The 21,267-nt window shown below is 38.2% G+C and overlaps 1 protein-coding gene across 1 annotated transcript in view; it reads right to left on the minus strand.

The window, feature by feature from the left end:
* Positions 1-21,267, minus strand: part of PLCG2 (phospholipase C gamma 2) — a 60,805-nt gene that overhangs the window by 31,051 nt on the left and 8,487 nt on the right. The window contains exons 2-10 of the mRNA XM_085306471.1: positions 14,045-14,185; positions 9,825-9,918; positions 8,581-8,628; positions 5,332-5,416; positions 4,541-4,624; positions 3,053-3,096; positions 1,751-1,823; positions 494-595; positions 203-321 (exon numbers count right to left, since the gene is read on the minus strand). Of these exons, the coding sequence (XP_085162597.1) occupies positions 203-321; positions 494-595; positions 1,751-1,823; positions 3,053-3,096; positions 4,541-4,624; positions 5,332-5,416; positions 8,581-8,628; positions 9,825-9,918; positions 14,045-14,185 (790 nt within the window). The remainder of the gene's footprint in view (positions 1-202; positions 322-493; positions 596-1,750; positions 1,824-3,052; positions 3,097-4,540; positions 4,625-5,331; positions 5,417-8,580; positions 8,629-9,824; positions 9,919-14,044; positions 14,186-21,267) is intronic.

A 21,267-nucleotide genomic window follows, 5' to 3' on the forward strand; every position in this document is an offset into this window, starting at 1 on the left:
GGGGGGGCGGGTGCTGTGAAAGACCTGGATTTTGTTGAACCAGATGTTATCACATTCCAGGATGGAACGATTTATAGAACATTAAATGCTCAGCCAAGTCTGACAGGTTTCTGGAGAGTATGAAACATACCCAAGCTTCATCATACTGATGGGAAATCATGTGTTTGAACACAGATAGATAATGAGACTTTTGGTAACTTACGTGTTATGAGAGGAAGAAATCCAGTAGTGGGACAAAGGATTATTCATGTTCTGCACATCTATTGATTCATATTTCTCATCCCAAATACTGTTCTCTTTTGCAAAAAGGTAAGTGAGAAACTAAAATATGAAGAGAAACCAAATTTAAACGCTTTTGACCATACAAGGCCAAAAGAAATCCCACAATGTAGCAAGAGCAGCCTAAAGAATCTGCCATCCAATTAACAAACTATAAAGTAGCAATGAAAGCAAAATGTCCATGAGAAACTATTAGAAAGTATAGTTATCTCACCTCATCAACGAAGAGGAAGGGTTCAGCAGTTTCTCTCATAGTGTCATCAATAAACTTTGTCATTCGTTCTCGGACTTTACTGAGATCTTGTGCCCAAGACTCCTAAAAATAATAAAGAAGCAAAAAGCTTTAGATGCTGTGATACGCTATATAAAATTAAATGGAGAAGAGAGAGACCTACAGATGTGATGCATTAAAACTCTCTCATCTGGCCATTTAACTGACAGTACGTTTTACTGCACCCACACATTTTAGTTTCCTATGTGACATTTAAGGGGGAAAAAGAAGTTCTTCGTGCAAGYACCTCTATACAGATTGGAGGCCCAGAAGATACACACCAGATCTGTAAACACAGGCATGCACACAGTARATAGGTGGCCTCTGAAGGGTAAGGCTTAAAAAATAGTCTTCTCCCTTCTAAATGCAGTCTGAAAGTCATTTTAACAYAGTGTAACAGGGAGCAAAAGAAAGGATCAAGTTCATACAGGAAATGTTGATCTGAGTTTTGATAGTTATTTGCAAATCTGGAGCTTAGCAGTGCCTAACCAGTATCACGAATCTAAAATGCATAGGAAGTAAAGAATTGGAACGCAGATAAATTCAACGAGCAATCTCAGAAGCATTCCATTACATTCTATTGTGAATTTCCACTATATACTATTGTRACTGTCTATCCTTAGAGATTGGCCTATATAGCAAATTATGATTTTTTTCCAYGGTGTCTGTGCTAAATAAGATTATATACAATGGTGAAGACAGCTGCAATCCCTCAACTCAATCCTTATCTGCTTGCTAACACGGGGCACCGAACTGTCTCCATTCAAGAGAAAATTCCGTTTGACTCAAACTGCAGCAGTCAGCTTGTGTGCTTAAAAAAAAAAGAGCTGCTAGAACAGGGCCATGGCCAAGGTATTACCCCAGATGCATGTGCAGTGACAGCTGCAACTAGGTCACGATATCATCTTTGACAAACATGTAGTGTTTATTTTCAGGCTGTCTATTTATCTACATGACTAAATAGAGATCTGTTAAAACCTTATTTACAGTATCCTCCTCTTCTGATTCACCCTCAGAGTCTTTACATGGATGAAAAATAGTAATTCCTGTGGCCTTTAATGTCARTGAATGAGAAAAAAATTTTCCAAGACCTCCTGTCACAGCTGACATCAGTCATATTCTATGACACATTACATTTCCTGTAAGTATATAATTCTGTGAGACAACCTCAAGAGCTCTAGATTCCTATAACCTTCTTACCTGCTGCTCATGTAGCAGGAATCTCTGAAAGTCATGGAGATGAACTGCCGAAGCATCTGGACGGTCAGTGTTTCTTTTAAAAAATAAAATAAAATAAGTGAAGCTAAAGAAATAACAGAGCGTGTGTCATCAAATGTTATAGCAGAAAGTGACAGGAGGTTGTATCTTGGATTTACAGTATAATCCTACTGCTACCACTAAAATCTTTTATAACTTCAGTGGAATTTAGATTAAAGTTGTAATACTGAGTTATGTAATCATTGTATTTCAAGCTTTCAAATAAGGTCTCCTGGATCCCTGATCCATTTTTGATAGCGATTCATTGGGAAAACTGCCAATTCTGTTTCCTGCTTTATAGAAAAAGAGCAGCATTCATTTTACAAGTGTGTTGTTAACGTCAGGTAAGGCATATGGATATATTCTTATATTAAATTATGGCAGAGCCACCTTTCGACAAGTAACTCCTTCCATGTGTTATTCAGACGATCTACAGCAGCAAATCAAAACCTGRAAAAAAGAGGCAGGATACAGCCACACTGACAGAAAGGAGCACAGTTGCATCCCCTTTTGTAGGATGCACATGGTGCATCATATAGCACTAATAAGATACTTACAACCCACTCATCTTTGGTAAATCTATGGGTTTAAGTAGTCTCATCAAGTTTAATCTGTATGAGATGACCAAAGACTTAAAAATAAAAAAAAGGGGGGGGGGGAAGTTGTACACTCAGAGCTTTTTTTTTTTTTTTTAAGTAATGCACTAGATCTGTTAGTATAATATTCAAAAACTAAGATAAACTGGTTTAGTTCATGTTCAAAATATTACAACATGAAAAAGGAGGTCACAGGCATTGGTATATATCTTACTTTATTCTCAAGTCCATCAAGTAAAAATTGCTGAAAATGTTTAGGTCAGCACTGTACTCGTACCCAGCCAAAGCCTGTGTGCCACATCATTCTCCAGACTGAAGGTAAAATTTCTCCATCAAATTCTGTCCTTTAATAGTTCTGTTCAGCTCTTACTAAAATCAAAAGGCAGGCGAATTTCCTTGTTGACATCCATGCCATTCATGCAGTTAGGAGGTAAAAACATTTAGCAAATGATAACCAGGACTTGTTTCTATGATAAATTTACCTTTCTGAATGCAACAAGGTGTATCATTTTTTTTCTGCTTACCAAAGCAAAAGTACAAAAAACAGCGATGTAATTACAAACAAATAGGGATCTGTAAGTAGACTGCAAGTTCTCCAGCACTGCAACCATACATACATGTGAAAAACAATACAAATGAAGAGTCTCACCCAAGAATGAACACAGAGGAATCCTTTTTGAATTCATCAAGAATCTTAAAACAAGAAAGAAAAAGGAGCAGAGATAAATAATAGAAGAATACACAATCCTCTATCTAGTAACAACCATTGCTTTGTGAAGGGGAACAAACATGAATTTCTACTTTATAGAAAGTGCATACAAGTTGGCAACATACATTTTGAGTTAAATTAATAGAAAAAAACATACTGTAAAGTTGCACTTCAGGCCTTTCAGGATGAAAACATACAATTCTCAGGCAAGAAACTTGCCATTGATAAGGYACCTTATGCACACAATCAGTCAAGTTACCAGGGAGCTTTTATTGCTTGATAGCCCAGAAAAACTGGAAGTATTTATCTTCCATCATATTTATTCATTGGAGTGTAAAATCTAAATTGCTAAATCTAAATGCTTGCAGCTTGGATCAGCATAGCTACAGATTGCGGGAAATCTATCAGCTGACCCACAAGCAGTTGTTGAGCAAACTGAGGAGTTTCTTCGAAATGATCCAGAAGGGGTGATAACAACAGTTTAAGGAAGTCAGATAGCCTCCTTATTCTGTATTTTACTCTTAGGTAACTTTGTGCTCAGGCTAATTAACTAGATTTTCACGAGCAAAAATAAAACCCAGACAGTAATGGAGATTCTTTACTACCTCATAATAATTTCATGATCACTTTCAACCAGAACAAGAAAGTCCTATTGACAAAAGAAACAGTACTAACTTTCATTATAAAAGCTTCTACTTTAACAACTTAAAAATCCAATCAACAATGCACAAATGTCATCAATTAAGACATTTATGCAAGTAAGTCCACATTAGGTGTTTTCACACAGCTATAAAGGCTGCTGCATTTTCAGGATCACTAAATATATGCAGGTGCCACCAACTTAATGAATCTATGTAATGTACACACGGAGAACAGTAGTCAGGCAGTTGCCCACAGAAATTAATGAAATGTAATTCTGCTGCATTTATATGCACTCACAAGGACTCTCTAAAGCACATCATGCTGTGGACTCATCACTGGTTATCTCTAAGCACAGGACAACAGCAGCAGCTATTACTTGATGGTCAAGGTACATCCCAGCACAATTTACATAATGTTCTTTGTGATACAAGACTAACAGAAGTATGGAAAAACATTGTTTCTATCAGTAAACAAAACAACCAGACCTGATATAAAGACACTATATACTGAACAAGCTCACAAGAAAAGCTCTTTGTAGTAGAAACTCCATTTCTTTTGTGCATCTTTATACTACCAACACATGAGAAGCAACATTAAGGACTTACCTTCCTAAATCAATTACTGATGGTGACTGTTAACTAAATGTCAAGTACAGTAATATGAGAAAAGCCCTTTTTATGTTACAACAATGGGGAAAAAACAACAACAACAACAAAAAATCAGCATTCACTCTTTATTCTGACCAAGTAGTTTAAAAGTATGGCAATCACTTATGAAAAAGCTTACCGATTTCTGTTGTTCAAACATAATTTTCTTGTAGAACAAATGAAACTGTTCAAAACTAAGTTCTTCCTTATGAGCACCTATTTCCTGTGACAGAAAGTAGCATCCAGTGAATTTAGAATTCTCTGTATCGTGTTTGTATAGCAAACAAGTTACTCCCATTCAGAGTGCAACCTTACACATTCTGCTCTACTTTATTTTTTAAGAATACGAACAGGTGAACAGACTCTTAGTTTGTAACTTACTGCTGCTAGCCCACATTTCTAGCCTTGCATTTTACATCCTGACTCTATTTCCACTAAGTTACTGAGGGTAAAGTAGTGTCTCAGTCGGTCATTGTTAGCTGGAGCAACAAAAGCAAGAATGTATGCTTTAAGGGTGGAGAGCTAGAAAGTAGGAAAAGGTGGAGATCTTTACARTTCCTGCAGGAACAGAAAAAACCTTCAGAATATTACCACAAGTGGGAGGGAAAAGTTATTATTTTGATCATATTGCAAAAGAATTCTTACTTAATAATTCTTATCTYGACTAATTTCCTATGCATCTGTACAGTTAGCAGCAGAACAGATTCAAATCCCATTTTGTTTTTAGGGAACATTCAAATGAAAAGTACAAACATGTAAGTCTGTATTTTCTTAAAGTCATGGTTACACGCAAAGCCAAATTTGTAAATTAAGTGATACCATTTACAGTACATTTAACTGTAGTGAAACAAAAATACAGACCGTAYGCTGAACAGAAATAGCAACATCTGCAAGATAATATCAAACAGATGTAAGTTAACAGGTAATTACCACAAATTTATCCTTCAAGAACTTCATGCTGCTCACTTTGAAATTTACTTGGGGAAGGATAGCTTTCAGCTCCCTAAGACTGATACTGAAAAACAAGAGAGCAGAAAAAAAACACAACAGTTCTATTGCATTCAGTCAGCTACTGAAAAAAATATATATTTTTTCTATCAACACAAAAAAGTGACTGTTGAAACATTTTAGGTAGGATTCATCTCACATAACCGTACACCTCTATAAACATAACATCTACATCTAAGCAAGCTAGATGCGTTTTCTAATCTGCGGGGAGAAATAAGCATTTCACATATTTTGGCTATASATATATGGACAAAATGAATAGTGCTGCAGAGACACTCATTTCTCTCCACTAACTGTTGGCCAGATCTAGACAGTCAGCTCAAATGTAGATGTTTAAACGTGGTCAGATGAATCACAGCCTTTCTTCCATTGCTTCAATCCCACTGCAACGGTAATCTAGACAGTGAAAACATTATACAAACAATATACAAAGAAGGTGAGATGAAACAGAAAATTAAAAGCTCAAGTTTTCTATACCTTTGTAATCTTTAACTCCAGCTGTTACTCACTCAGATGGTAAAGTTGATTATCAGTAACAAGAGATTGCTTCTGCAATATCTGAACATGACCTCATCTTCCTTACATAACCAAGTCTCCCCAAAGAGGACTACCTTCAAGATCTGTCTACCTAGACCTTCTGAACCTTTTCATAGTTTCAGAACATCCATTGATAAAACAGCATAAGCAGAACAGTACTGACTTCAAAAAAACAAAGTTTTCCAAATGACAGTGAGACCTTTCAGGTAAGACACATATTTCAGACTTTAAGCAACACAGTGCTTACAGAGAACAAAGTCATGCTTTTATTCTACAAACTGTCCATGCAAGCAACTGCTCTGTGAGATATTCTCATCCCCATTGTGTAGAGAGGGAAAGAAGCAAAGCAAGAAGCAACTTAGCCAAAATCCATGCCAGAGCCAGATTAGAACTCAGGAAATTCCTGGCTTTCCGCCCTGTCGCCAGACCTCTGAAAAAAAAAAAACAATTCTTTGGGGAGCAAAAACGAGCACTTCATTTGTACCCTAAACACTGAGTACAAGCAATTTCCTCCGGTCAGAGAAGCACAAACTAAAACAAAGAGCTGGGACATCATTACCGCTGGCAAAAACTCGACCAGTTAAATAGGATTGGCCTGGAAGCCTAACCTTTACAAWTAACCTCTCTACAAACTGCAACACTAAACACAATGAAACTCAGTTCAAAGTCCTTTCCTGAAATTTTCTAAAGGTGTGAATCATCTAACAAGAAAATGAAAAACTGCCATCTCCACAGTGCAAGTCCCCTTGCACCCAGACTGCCTTGTAGYGATAGAACAACCTAAAGCATCAAAGAAAAACTCAACAGACATACTCTGTCAGATAGAGCTTTTCTACTCTAGCATTTGTTTTTGCTTCACAATGCCTCACTGCCATTGCAGGACTAGTTTCTAAAAAGGTATCAGCAGGCGTTAAAGTCAGAGGGTACTTTGCACTTCCCCACTCCAGCCAACTTTGGGAACGCTGTTCCTGAAGTTCTCTCTGCTCGCGCTGAAGCCAGTTGCACAACACCACAGCTTGTTTGCAGAATGGTGTTATTTCCTGCCATAACATGGCCTCATTCACACAATGAAACATTATGCCTTATTTTGCTTTTAGGAAAAGGCTTAAATGAGAGGAAATGAGTATTCTTCTCTCTTCTGAAGCACATCTTAGAAAAACAGAATGTTACAGAAAGAGGGCAAAATCGTGGTAAAGTAATATATACATGGTAGARGAGGAGTTAACATTCTCCTCAGTGTTCCACAACTTCTGGCAATTTTAATGAGAAGTGTGCCACTGAATTCATTAAAGAAAGTCTCCTGTGTTGTTATGCAAAAGCTACAAAAGCACTTCGCATATGGACCTGAAACCTACTACTGAAACTCAAACATACAAGGCTACACAGCACGGGGGGGGCTACAACAGAATGGGGCTTCTTCACATGAGAAGCAGCAGTCCATAAATGGTTTCTTGGCTTTGGTCTCTCAGAACACGTCAGAGAGAGAAATCCATACAGCCAGGCCAATTGCACAAAATTACATTTATCAAAGCAAGAACTCAGGAAATAGTTYTACCCTTTCTTCCAAACCATTAACTTTGCTTCCTCCTGCTTCTATCCTCAAGAGATGTCTTCCCTTTCCCACTGTTAAAATAACTCTCTTACACTGTACTACCCTGTCATACCAATAGTCCTTTCTCTTTGGTAATATCCTCAGCTATCTCTTTGTTATCTCCTCTCCCTTTAAATATTCTGTCCTCTTCTCAGAGCTCTGGTCCCCTGCAGGAAAGAATTCATGTTACTACTGGGACAACCCTACAACTGGTATGATTCTATGATTCTGTAGTCTCCTTCTCTGGAGATRTTCAAGGCCTGCCTGGATGCAACCCTGGCTAACATGCTCCAGGTGACCCTGCTGAGCAGGGAGGTTGGACTAGATGATCTCCAGAGGTCCCTTCCAACCTTACTGATTCTATGATTCTATATCTAGAGTAGCTGCTGTGACTAGTTTCAAACTAGTATCACAGCTATTAGTCATGTTCTACCCCATCAGGACTGAGACCAGAGAAGACTAACCAATCAAACATTTCACTCTGGACCTTTAGCAACTCAGTTCTGCTTTTGCAGCTTGATTGAGCATGAACAAGCCTTTAAAAGCTGGTTTGCATTTATCTATGTTAGACTGCAGTCACTCCAATACAAAACTGCTTCAGTAAYGAGGGAAGACGTGGTGGCACAGCCACACAAGAAAACTAATGGCAAATAACAGTCCACACTGCTGGGCTCCGACTTGACTATCAAAGAGCAAAGACTTCTGTAAAGTAAGCAACCTAACATAGCTGCAGAGCTGAGTGGTAAGAGCACAAGAGGACAAACTCCTTTCCTTATACAGGCAGGGTTATTTTAGACTAAAAAGCAAAATGGTTTATTTTTCATTTCCTACTCCATTATATCACATAGGAACACGAGCGAACGTTATGCACCTTGTGTGTTTATCAAAAGGCAACAAATAAGTTGTCAAAGCAACACCAAATACAGTTTTCTGGAGTCTCTCGTATTTCCCATCTTGGCCAAAGAAGGGAACATTCCACATTACAGTCTGCAAGGAAAAGTTCACTAAAAACAAATCGAACATGAAGAGGAAGAGCTTCTTACCTATTTCTTCTAGTTTGATCAACAGAATAGATCTGTTTTCTCAGCCAGCTTGAGGAAAAAGGAAAAAAAAGATTCAATATGAGAATTAAAAAGAAATACAGCCAATGGAATATCAAAATCCAGAGATGAAATTCAACAGAAATATTTTAAAATTAAAAAATATGCCTTTTAATAAAGCAAAAACATTTCCAGTTGCAACATCACAGCATTCAGCCAGTTTCATAACACTACTTTTATTAATAAATACTTTTCTGATGCTTAGTACTGCATTTCCAAGCCACACAACACAGGAAGGGGAAAGGCAAGGCAGAAAAGAATGAACCGCCAGCAACTGCAAAAATGTAAGTGGATAGAATGGGTCAAAACGTCAAGCTAGTACAAACCAGAATAACTCCATGAAGTCAATGATTTACTCAGCTGAGGCTGCTGGCTCAAAGGTCTGTTAGATGCATAAAATTAAAAATTTGAAGACGGAAAATAGAGAATTTTWAAGAAAAATCATAATTAGAATGCATGTAGGTTTCAGGTGCACAGCAAAATAATACTAGCAGTATCAAAAGTAAATTTCAAAACACACACAATTTTGGTCCAAATGATGATTACAGCATGTCACTAACAAGCTTATATTCTGTCTCCAAGGGAGTATTTTGTCCACTGCACAAATGTAACCACCTTTGGAACACAGCACTTCGTGATGCAATATTAACAGATAAGGGCAGAAAGAGAAGAGTACTTTTTCCCTTATTGGAACTGCAGGTAGGTAAAGACAACATCAGTATCAAAGCTGCAATTTGGACAGTTAGCAAGAAAGGACTGGGTATACCCTCACAGCAGCCAACAGCAGTGACTTACCACAAGCAAAAATGTCAACAACAATAAACAATAATCAAGTACAGACACTAAATTAAAAGCTTTCTGGAAAATTGGAATTCTGGGCATGAGCAATTTTGAGGGTAACATCCTCTGAAGCACTAAGGTTGCATTTTCACCATMATTTGGCTGGCTGCTGAAAAGTAATCCTCAAAAATATTCATTTTTCAGCCTAACTCTCAGAGTCAATTGACCACACTGCCATATGATGCAACAGTACCAATACAAAGGAGAATTGCAAAAGTGCACCCGGGAATTACTGAGATGCAAGGCTGGCAGACACCACCTCTTGTATCTTAAAAAATGCTTCAGGTTTTCCACCTTCAATTCCAAAGAAACATCAGGTCTCACAAAGTGAAAGAATATCCACATACCTCTCTATGATTGCAGGTGTGGGAGCACTCATGACCTCCTGATACAAGATATTCAAGCCACACAGCCATTTATCAGCATCATCTTTAGAATCGGCTGGGGGGTGGAGGGGAGAGTATGGTTTAAGAAACATCCATGCAAAACCAAGACATAATTTGTTGTGTTGCAGGTTAACCTTTCTCTTTGATAAATATCATGGCACAGGCTTCATGTTGCCAATCTAGAACTAACAATAAACATTGTAAATTTAGGGTTGGGAGAGTTAATCCTGGAAGCGATGTCAAAAAATACATCCTTTTAAAACTTAGCCTATCAGAGTAGGTGAGTTTCAATATTACAGCCAGAAAACTATGGAACTATTGCTAAGCTCTTGTAATAACACAATAACCTTTTTTCCCCCTTATCTTTTGTCTCCAAAGCAGCCAAAGTCCAGGGCTGTAGCCTGGACCTACAACAACTAGAAGCAGGCAAACAAGAGAACTCAGTATGTTGCGTTGTCACCTCAGTCCATAATACTCTAAGCAACCTACAAGAAGATTTCAAAGCACCAGCTTCTGATGGACATTTACCAGCTCATGTCTGTCATAATCACACATCCAAACACAGATTGTCCCAGACAAGATTTAGTCAAAAAGAACAGAAGGAAGCAAGGTACAAAAATCAGTGTAACTGATTTATAACACATTCTAATGCAAGGTAAGTTCAGAAGAGTCTAAGAACTGCCTACCCAGCTGTAACATCGTAGAGTTGGAAGGAAGATTCACCTGAACTCTAAACTGGTTTACTACTGCCTTACTTTGTTTCAAATTTAGTTTGCCTTTACGTTTCCCAAATTAGAAGAGTCTTCTGCGTAATTTATCATGATCACATTTRGTAATGCTTCAGCTCAACAGAAGAAAGATGATGCACTGCATGCCCGGAACAGCCTTCTCTGGGGAAGACTGGTTAAAGCTGAAAACAGGGGTATTTTTAGCCTTTGATGAGATGCTGTCTTTACAGCTTCCAGTTGGCAAGGTCCATTTCTTTAGTGTGCTGGTTCTGAAACGCATGAAAGCGTTCTTCAACTAAGCCAGTTCTGAAAAATTATTTTCACACACGAGCTCTAATCTGGGTAAATTCTTTAACTGTCTTCAAAGCAAAACAGTCTCTCAAAAGATGAAGATTACGTTTTATTTAAATATACTTTAAAACAATGCTGTATTTCCCCAAGAACGAAGCTAGAGGCTAGCCTCAAATCCCCATGGAAACATTTTTCAATTAGTTACGTTTTCAGAAAGAACACCCACTACCAGTGCCAAACCAATTCTTTTCCCAAGGCAATTCAGCCCTTTATGAAAGCTACCATTCCCTTCTAAGTAACAATTATTTTATATTGTTTAAAGAAACCATGACAAAGTGTTCTAACACGGAAAAGGATTTCCCCCTTAATTGAAACTTCTATCGGTCATGCTGTTCTGCAGCTCAGCATTATGGCGACGTACCTCCTGGTACTAAGTGTTTTAATACCTCCTGGTACCAAGTGTTTTAAAGTACTGGCAGAGACCTGTTTTCCAGAATTGCCTGGAGTAATGGGAGAGGCCAGAGGAAACCAATCTAAGGTACCTGGCACAGTTACATTTAAAGCACAGCGATTTGCTCAAAATTTTCACAGACTTCATCCAACAATGGTAAAATTTGTTCTGAAGTTAAAAAAATCTGTCACAGGGGGTTATATTGTCACAAGCAGTCTTTAATTTCCAGTGCATCAGACCACAAAAACAGGGTTCTAGTGCTACAATCTATAAGCAATTAATTCTCACACACTGAATTAACATTTGCTGCTGTAAGTAGTACCTCACTTCTACTTAAAAAAAGTCACAGAATCATAGAATCAGTTAGGTTGGAAGGGACCTCTGGAGATCATGCAGCCCAACCACCCCGCTCATTAAGCAGGGTAACCTAAAGCACATTGCACAGGGTTGCGTCCAGRCAGGTTTTGAGCATCTCCAGAGAAGGAGACTCCACAACCTCTCTGGGCAACCTGTGCCAGTGCTCTGCCACCCTCACAGTAAAGARGTTCTTCCCTATACTCAGGTGGAACTTCCTGTGTTTCAGTTTGTACCCGTTGCCTCTTGTCCTGTCTCTGAACACCACTGAAAAGAGTATGGTCCCACCCTCTTGACACCTCCCATTAAAATATTTGTGTGCATTGATAAGATCATCTCTCAATCTTCTCTTTCCCAGGCCAAACAGGCCCAGCTCTCGCAGTYGTTCCTCAGAGGGCAGACGCCCCAGCCCTTTGATCATCTTCGTAGCCCTACSCTGCACTCTCTCCAGCAGTTAGTTCCATGTCTCTCTTGTACTGAGGAGCCCAGAACTCCAGATGTGGCCTCACCAGGACTGAGTAGAGGGCAGAATCACCTCCCTTGACCTGATGGCAACACTCTTCCYARTGCACCCCAGGATACCATTGGCCTTCTTGGCCACAAAGGCACACTGCTGGTTCAAGGTTAACTTGTTGTCCACCARAACTTCCAGGTCCTTCCAGGTCCCACAGGGCTGCTTTCCAACAGGTCAACCCCCAGTCTGTACTGATACATGGGGTTATTCCTCCCTAGGTGCAGCACCCTGCACTTGCCTTTCTTCAACTTTATGAGGTTCCTCTCAGGCCCATCTCTCCAGCCTGCCCAGGTCTCTCTGAATGGCAGCACGGCCTTCAGCTGTATCAGCCACTCATCCCAGTTTGCTGTCATCAGCAAACTTCCTGAGGAGGCACTCTGTCCCTTCATCCAGATCACTGATGAGTGAGTTGAACAAGACTGAACCCAGTACTGACCCCTGGGTGATACTGCTAGCTCTTCTAGTCTAGGCCTCCACCTAAACTGTGCCACTGATCACAACCCTCTAAGCTCTGCCATTCAGTCAGTTTTAAAAGTCAATCTACCTCACTGCCCACTCATCTAACCCACACTTCCTAAGCTTACTTATAATAATAATAAAAATAATAATAAAAAGGTCTATTGTTAGTGCTAGAAAGCTTACAAAGCAYTCACAACTTCTCCCATTAAGATTTTGCATTGAATTTAATGTTTATGAAATGGACAAGTGTATTCYTGCACAGAACAGAGAGAAATGCCATACCAAATAGGTGGTCTACATGACTCTAAAGCAGGGATCCATCAAGAACTTTTAAAGGAGAAACTCTTCTGTAAGCTTCACTAGTTAGAAATTGCATTCAGCCTGTACTATAAGAACTTACATTCTTTTCCACTTCAGACTTGTTGTTTTTGCAGCCCTGGACAATCTCACCTGACATAAAAAGTGTCTCAAACTTTTTCACAGATATAGCACATACTTTCCTCTGTTGCATATGTACCTCTTTATTTGCAATTTACAACCCTTTGACTTCATTCATAGTCCCCTGATCTCCTTTAGAAGATATTTAATATTATCAGGTGACATGCATACACAAGCAGAAAAAGAGCTTAATTTTCCAATTTAGTCTGTAATTGCTCCCAAGTGATATGAAAGTTTCCATGACATAGCTGTAGTCTAACTCTTTATAGCTATCATCTCCAGAATCATTTTGACAAGACTGAAATGCCAGGCCAAAATTCTGGCTGCAGAGAAGATGAGCAAATCCTCTGCTGATTTTAGAGAGGAAAATATTTCACCTCTGTTCTTCAGTATTGAAAGCCTTACATGAGATATTTAACTAGCAAAAGCTTGTGTAACTGCAAGAATCCAACTGCACTTTCTCTAATATTTCTGTTAAAGAGGTCTCAGGAAGGAGTGTATTGAGAGAAATGTTTACTAGGAGACTACATTAGTTCTTGCTACTTAAATTGTAGCAGTCTTGTAGTGAGTGACATGCATTTACCTTCCTTAAACATGCCRCAGTGTTGATCTGCAGAGCGTAAGACCAACTGCAACAACTGAATCRTGTACTACACATCTAAGCTACACAACTGTTCTGTTTAGACAGCACAAGGAGAAAAAACTCTCATATAAAACACTATTTGAAAGCAAAACATTCAAAATGCAGCCATTCATACATATTAAGGGCCTTAGTAAAAGATCTCTCTCAGCTTTTAAATATCTATCGCACTGTTGAACTTAGGAGAAGTGAAAACAGCGTTATGCTTTGCACTACTTTTCCATCAATGTATTTGATTCCAGAGTTCAGTAGTTAGGTTTAAAGAAGAAATAAAGTTTTTTTTTTTAAAAAAAAAAATAATAGTACCTGCTAGACTTAAGGTGTTGAGGACAAACTGGGTACCATAAAAAATAGTAAAGCAGTGTTGTTCTTTTTGCTTTGCTTTGCCACGTTCAAAGTCTTTCGAGTTCTTTCCCGGGCGAATTTCCTTTATTTCCATCAGATCCACTGAAAGGAAACAACAACAACTCAGTCAATACAACTGTGACTACATTTAAGTCAAGCCTAAAACAACAAGAAGAAAATCTAAGAACATACAAAATTTACTTATAGATTTTTTTGGACAAAAAAAACGCAAATCACATTAGCCTGCAATCCAAGTCTTATCTGATGACTATCTAAACGTACTATTGACCAATAAAGAAGGATCAGAAGAAGAAAAATATCTTGTCATATTTTTATCATTTGATTATCACTATCCACCAAATTTATATACATAATCTAGGGGTTACATAGTTTAACAAATGACATTTACCCGAACAAAAAATTTCCAACTGACATGCCAACTGTTCAGAGATGTAACATATAACTTTATGCACCTAAAAATCATACACTGCATCTTAGCTAGTTAGCTAGCCTCCCAGCACAGTCACTGGCATCTGTAAGAAAAATATTTTAAATAATATTTTAAATAAGTATATTAAGCACCATCCAGAATCTAAAGAGAGAATCCAACCTCACAATTTATCAGCCTTTTCCTGATCAACTCCAAACAGATCTTTATCTTCTGCATAGCAGACRGGAACACTGTGCTAGCACATATTTTCTGGAGTCAGTTCCCTTTTTATCAAACCCTTGCTATACAGCCTGCATACTATCAGTGAGGCAGCACTGAAATAGAAATATGTGCATTCTCAAGATAAGATACTTATTAGAAAACTGAGGAAGTGGTTTTGTTCTGCCTGTGGACCAGACAAATACACAGTTCTTCCCATTTCAGGACAATCTTGAGTTATGAGCAACACGAGGAAGAGTGAAGAAAAACATTTCATGGCTGTTCTCAAAAATGTGTTTATCAGGCCTAACAAGACCCACGGAAAATGGCTGAGGGCTTCTGTCCATGTATTCAACAACTCTGCAACATAAAAAACATGTTTTAAATGAGCACCTCATCATAATAGAACAGTTAATAATGCACAATGAAGAAAGAAGACTTCTAAGAGAGGTAGAGCTGAGCACTGTTTAAAAGTTAGGCTTGTGGAATRCTGTATTTCTGTGACCATTATGGAAGGGAGGGAAAGAAGAGCAAGAAGTTTCCTCATCAAAATCTAGATAACAAAACATGAATTTATCTAGGAATTTCTTTTTCTTTGCAGAGTATCCCAGGACAAACTTTCCATCTGGCACTTATTAACCCCAGCCATTAATCCAACTCCCCAAAGGAAAAATGGGACACTAGTGGTCAATCTGAACTTTAATGCACTGTACAAACATAAAACAAAAGGATTATCCTAGGACACAAGCATCTTATTTAAACTTACTTTTCCTGGCATAATTATCTTCAAGGTAAAACATGTAATGTCTCATTGTCTGTATCTGAGTCCACCAGGAGAACATCATCTACAATCTGCGTATCTGGACGGCTGAAGTTAAGCCTCTAAATTTAGATGCAAGCTTCTAAAACAAATATATGGCATGATTTTCACAAATGGTCTGCAATCAAAAGCCCCAATGATGTCTTGAATCCTCCAATAATCAAGCCTCTCATTTAGATCTGTAGTTGTGCATCTAGATAACCACCCCAAAATGTCTGCATCTGAAAACCCACTTCACCCCAAGAATTTCACATGAATCTCAGAAAAATCAGGATGCAGAGACAGAAAGTAACTATCTGGAGAGAGGAGGAGGTGGCACAGCCACAATAAACAACATAGTACTGTGTCCCTCACTGGTTCATTCCTAGTGACAAACAAAAGCAACCTCAGCCATCTTCTCTCCCTTCCTTTCATCCAACAAACGCMTGCTGGGAAACACAATTTTTAACTTGGAGGTGAAGCATATCTTGCATTTCAGACTYCCATAATTCTATACATATGAAACAGCACAACACAAAGACCCTCTCAGAGCATAAACTTAGCGGTGACAAGATTTCACAACCTTCATTGCTGTTTTCACTTCAAGTGGCTCTTACCTCACAGTGACCTCTGAAACTAGCACACAAACTTGCTTAATGTCTTCCCTCATTACGTKTACACTCACTATACTTTTTTCCTTGCACTATAACGTTTCAAACCTACCATCCTGTTCTCTTGTTTGAATGTGTGTATACACACATACATGTACAAAGACTTCTGCACACACAGTTTTCACACTGGTGTTGCTATTCTCATATTCTTGTTTTATTCACGCTGCTTTAAGTACTGGACCATGAAGGTAGATGCTGTTAACAAGAAGTGTAAAGTAACTGTAACTTATTTTCCTTCCACAAGTTAGTAACCAATTCAAATAAAATTATATCCATCCTCTGTATTATATTACTTCTGTATAGTAATAATGAACTGGTAACATTTGTGCTCACAAAAAGGCTTTATAGGAACTCAATTGCTATTACAGGATCTCTCATTATGTACACTTTAGAATAAGTCCAATTTCAAAGCACATCATAAGGCAAACATATTGTTTCGCTGACTTGTCTTTGAAAAAGAGATTACTATACCCTAATTGCTAAACATTCGGTAGACTGAGGAGTGGTTCGGTAAGAGAACAAACAAACAAAAACCCTATCCAGATGAGAGAAGACATTCTTAAGACTTTGAATTCAGAATTTTACATTCCTGTACTTTTTAGGCAACATTCTATATGGAGCTGCTCAACAAAATTCTGGCAAAGTACTACTACGCTTAATAAAATAATTTATGAAACAGATATATGTAACTCTGTATGAAAATATGATTCAGATTTTTATAGTCAGAAGGATGTAATTCCATTTTCCAGTTTCACAAAATGAATAGAAACTACTGGTATACATTTTAACTTTATTTTATAAGGTGTGGTTTAGTATGTATTATTCTGTATTGCTGAAAGGAAAGCCAAGGCTGAAAACTGGAAGGGGGAGAGAGACATACAACACGACCATAAAACCGTGCTCCGGTGCCAAGCTCTGCTGCCTCCCCAAGGAGGTTCCAGTTGTCCCACACTCTTCACACAATGCACAYGAAGACTAATATTTAGAATGGCTGACCTATTTGAACTGAGAAAGGAACAGCCAGGAAAATCTGCAACATGTTTCAGATTCAGATCAGTAAATATCAAGCGAAMCAATTCAGTAGTTAAGCAATTACTGTGAACTTTTTACATGAAGTACTGGAATCTTTTCTCAACCATGTGTTCAAATTGCAGAGCCATATTCTTCCCTGGCTTCAAAGACATATATCCACGAGGCTTGATACATCTGAAAAAGTGCACACCTGGACATACATAGCTTGCCAAGTGTAAGGTCATGTCGCAGATGCTTGCAGGTGCAAGTTCCATAAAACATTAACAGGTTAACACTTTTCTCAAGGAAACATAAATCAGAGTAAATCCTGCAGAGAAACTGATTCACACCCAGCAAAACAAAGAGGGCATTCCCAACGTACTCTGTCCCCATTCAACTACCTAAAAAGCCTAGTTATGTTCTAAAAACCCRAGGGTGCAAGTTTACATTTCATCTACTCTGCTAAATGATTACTTTAGTCCACTATAAGGATCTCCTTGGCAATCTCATGGGTCATCTACTGGTTCTGACAACTGCCTCAAGAGACTGGACTCAAGGCACCTTCAACTACTACACTGTTCCAAGCTTAGAGCTAGATGTGCAGTATTAGTGACTTACAGAGGCAGTCCAGAGCCTGAAGTTGCTAAACTTCAGCTTTTGCTGTTGGGCAAGTCAGCTAATTCAATGGATCATTACACTACTACATAGCTACTTGCCAAAGACTGCACAGATTAATTGCTTAGTGCCTTCCAGAGCACCTACTAGAGCTCTCTACTGCCTCAAATTTTGCAATAAATTTTTGATCCTTGATATCTCTGCTGAACTCCATTGAAATAACTTAGCAACAGAAATCACATTTAGTCACACCATTTTAAGTATGAATTACTAGTACCTTTCTTACACTTATACTCAGAGGCAGATTGTAAAAGCCTGGATTCCATTACAAAAGGTGCTTTGCAAGCTAAGTAGAAGACATGGCATAAGGTAAGCACAGGCAACGAGTGACGTGATTAGGAGAATTACAAACACTGTATTGTTGCATATAACAACACTATGCRGCTCATTCCATGAACACTGGAACAAGCCAGCACCACTACTCCAAGGGAGCAGCTCTGCCTGCGGTCACACAATGCCCATCCCTTAGAGGTGCAAAATCACTCAGCAGCCAGACAACTGGGCTAGAAAGCTGACCCTGGTTGACGCTAACCAGTTCCAATAACAGAACCGCTTATGCTACCTCAAAGTGCCCATGTAAGTTCACTGCARGAGTGTCTGCATAGATCAACTTTGCTCCAGTCAGGTAATTCTAGGCTGAAAAGTCATGTAGACTGTAAATAAATGCAATGAAGTCAGAAAACTTTACAGGCTACCAACCTASCAAATTACCCTTGACAGAAAAGACCTAATAAACAACACAAAAGAGAACTGATAGTGACATTACAGACTATTTAACAGAGTGCTGTAAGATATGGTTTACAGAGCTAGAAGTCAGGCCATGAGCATTATCCGCTTCATCAGGTATTTTCAACAACAGTCTCAGGAAAGCAAAAGGGAAACTCCTGGCAATATTTTAGAGAAAATAAGGCASATTTATCACCTAAGTGGTGTAGATTGAGACATAGGGTGGGAATTCTCTACATTAATACATTCATGCTCTTATTTGTGTCTAAATAGTAACATTTTGCACAAGAACTAGTTTTCAGAATCCACTTTTTTTCTTCAACAATTTGCATTACAAAATGTTCTGAAGCTTTCATTTTGGAATAGCAGAAACTGAACTGTGATACTTAAGCTGTGTGCAAATAAGCCCYCATTAAATGAAGAAAGCCTTTAATTTCCTTTTGCAAATGTACTTCATGGTGGTTAATGGGGACAATGGCTTTGTTCTCACTTCTGCAAAACTGATGATTAACTATCCAACAGTTAATGGCAAGGTGTGCCTTATCAGCCTGTTTTATTCAAAACAGTGATGAAATACGGATCTTGGGTAACTGTAAAGGAAACAGGTGAGGCTTCTCTAAGAGAAGGGTTTGGTCACACGAAGGCAGAAATCTCCCATAGCACGTGAGTACAGATGGGATATGGAAAAATGATTCAATTCATAGAAACCGTGAAATTTAGTGAGACATTCAGTGGCCCAACGAAGTCATTACAAGTAAGCCACAACAGTATMTGAAAACATAGACTTAAAAAGCTGCAACATGAGAAATGGTACATCTTGAGAAAGAACACATGACTACCTTTCCAAGGGGTCCTCTGGGGATTTAGCTGTGCAACTGACAAAAGCTTCAGAGAAGTGTACCATGAAAACCCACACGGTTCTAAGTAATCAGGTCACACAAAGCTGTCGTGTACAGAAACAACAAATTCCCATCTTACCAGCTATAACTATGTTTTATATCAACAACTTTTTTCAGCAGAGCAAAAACATACTACAGCCCTTCCCAGTTTGATGAACTCAGAATCAAAAAGCCATAAGTCTCCAACAGCTATTGGTATCATATCAAAAATAAAAAAGTTAACTGCACAAGATAAGGATAAAGTCAAATTGACATGCGTGTCCATAAAAGTTTAAATTCTGTCCCATGAAACAAAAAATTTGATCAATCACGTTTATGGTGAGCGGGGCTAAGTTCACGAGCTTCTCCTCCTGGTTCACTGCCCAGCCATGACAGGAAGTCTGGTCTTCCTACACACTGCAGACCTGAGCTGCTAAAGGGAAGAAATGGTTTGAGAACAGCTAAGGGCTACACACGTTCATTTCTTCATTTGACCACAGAAACCAAGCTCTAAATACTCAGCTGAAGACTGGCACACAAAGAACTTAAAGATAMCCTAAGTAAGAACTGAAACACATCAGTTTCAAAACAGAAAAAGGTGAATTTTATCGTCTGTTCGAAAAGATTCTCCACAAAGAGCAAAACATGAATTCACTTTTGCAAAGACATGTTATTTCTATTGTATTCTGAACACTAAAAAAAAAGTGGTAACAGTAAAAAAAAAGAAAAAAAAAGTTACTATAGAAACCAGTAATGTCAAGTCTAACATTCAAACCGTAAATAGCACTTGTTTCACACTTCTCAACAGGAGAATATGCAAATAACCACTACTTCTCCCAGAAAGATACAGATGCAGTAAATGTTTACAGTAGTTTCTCCAAACGGACAGAAAAAACAATTTCCCACTAAATAGCAAATTCATACTGCCATTAAAAATTTTACTATTTAAATGATGTAGTTATTTAACCTATTGAAAAAAGAATCCCTCAGCTATATTTAATAATGTAAAACACTTTCATAAATAGCTGCTTAGGTGTTAGGGGTTTTTAGACTACCCAAAGTATCTGAGAGCCAAAAAGATGCACTGAATCAAAACTTGTTCTCCCTTCAGCAGGCTGTTTTAGTAAGGATTTTTAAAAGTAAAATTAGCAAAATGAAATTTTGGGGAAAACATAATGCAGTATAAAATTCAAAAAATACATGGATCAACATTAAATAAATACCTTCCTTGTTATCTAGAACAGCACCACCTGTGGCAGCATGCATTAGACTGCCGTTATACATCCCTGGGTCTCGCTTTACTCTGAAGATTGCCATGTGGTCTGGTCTGTTCCTCTTACTGATTACTTAATAGATGCACTGCAGCCCCCAGTTTCAATTATAAAATATCCAAGTGCAATATTTTGCAGGAACGTGATTCCTACTTGGCAATGTAACCCAATACRAAAACATGAACACAGTGCAGTCCTGCAGATCTGGTAACAGAGCAGAACCCACACTTTCTATATCATGAACTTGCAAACTTAGTTCTTTATTTCAATTCACTCTCTTTCTTAATGCACARCTTGAAACATGAAAATTCCCCTTGWGTTTTAGTTTGGTTTTTTGAGGGTTTTTTGTTGTTGTTGTTTTTTACATATTCTAGAAGACAAATTCAGTAAAATCTTTTTTAAGCAGGAAGAAAATCTCAAGTGATCTGAACAATCCTGGACAACTCCTATTTTCATAGGTCAAAGRAATTATCAGTAACACCAAACAAATTTGAAATGCCAAGT

This window comes from Rhea americana, unplaced genomic scaffold (assembly GCF_003343005.1).
Source record: "Rhea americana isolate MKP2758 unplaced genomic scaffold, rheAme1 scaffold_24, whole genome shotgun sequence".
NCBI lineage: Eukaryota > Metazoa > Chordata > Aves > Rheiformes > Rheidae > Rhea > Rhea americana.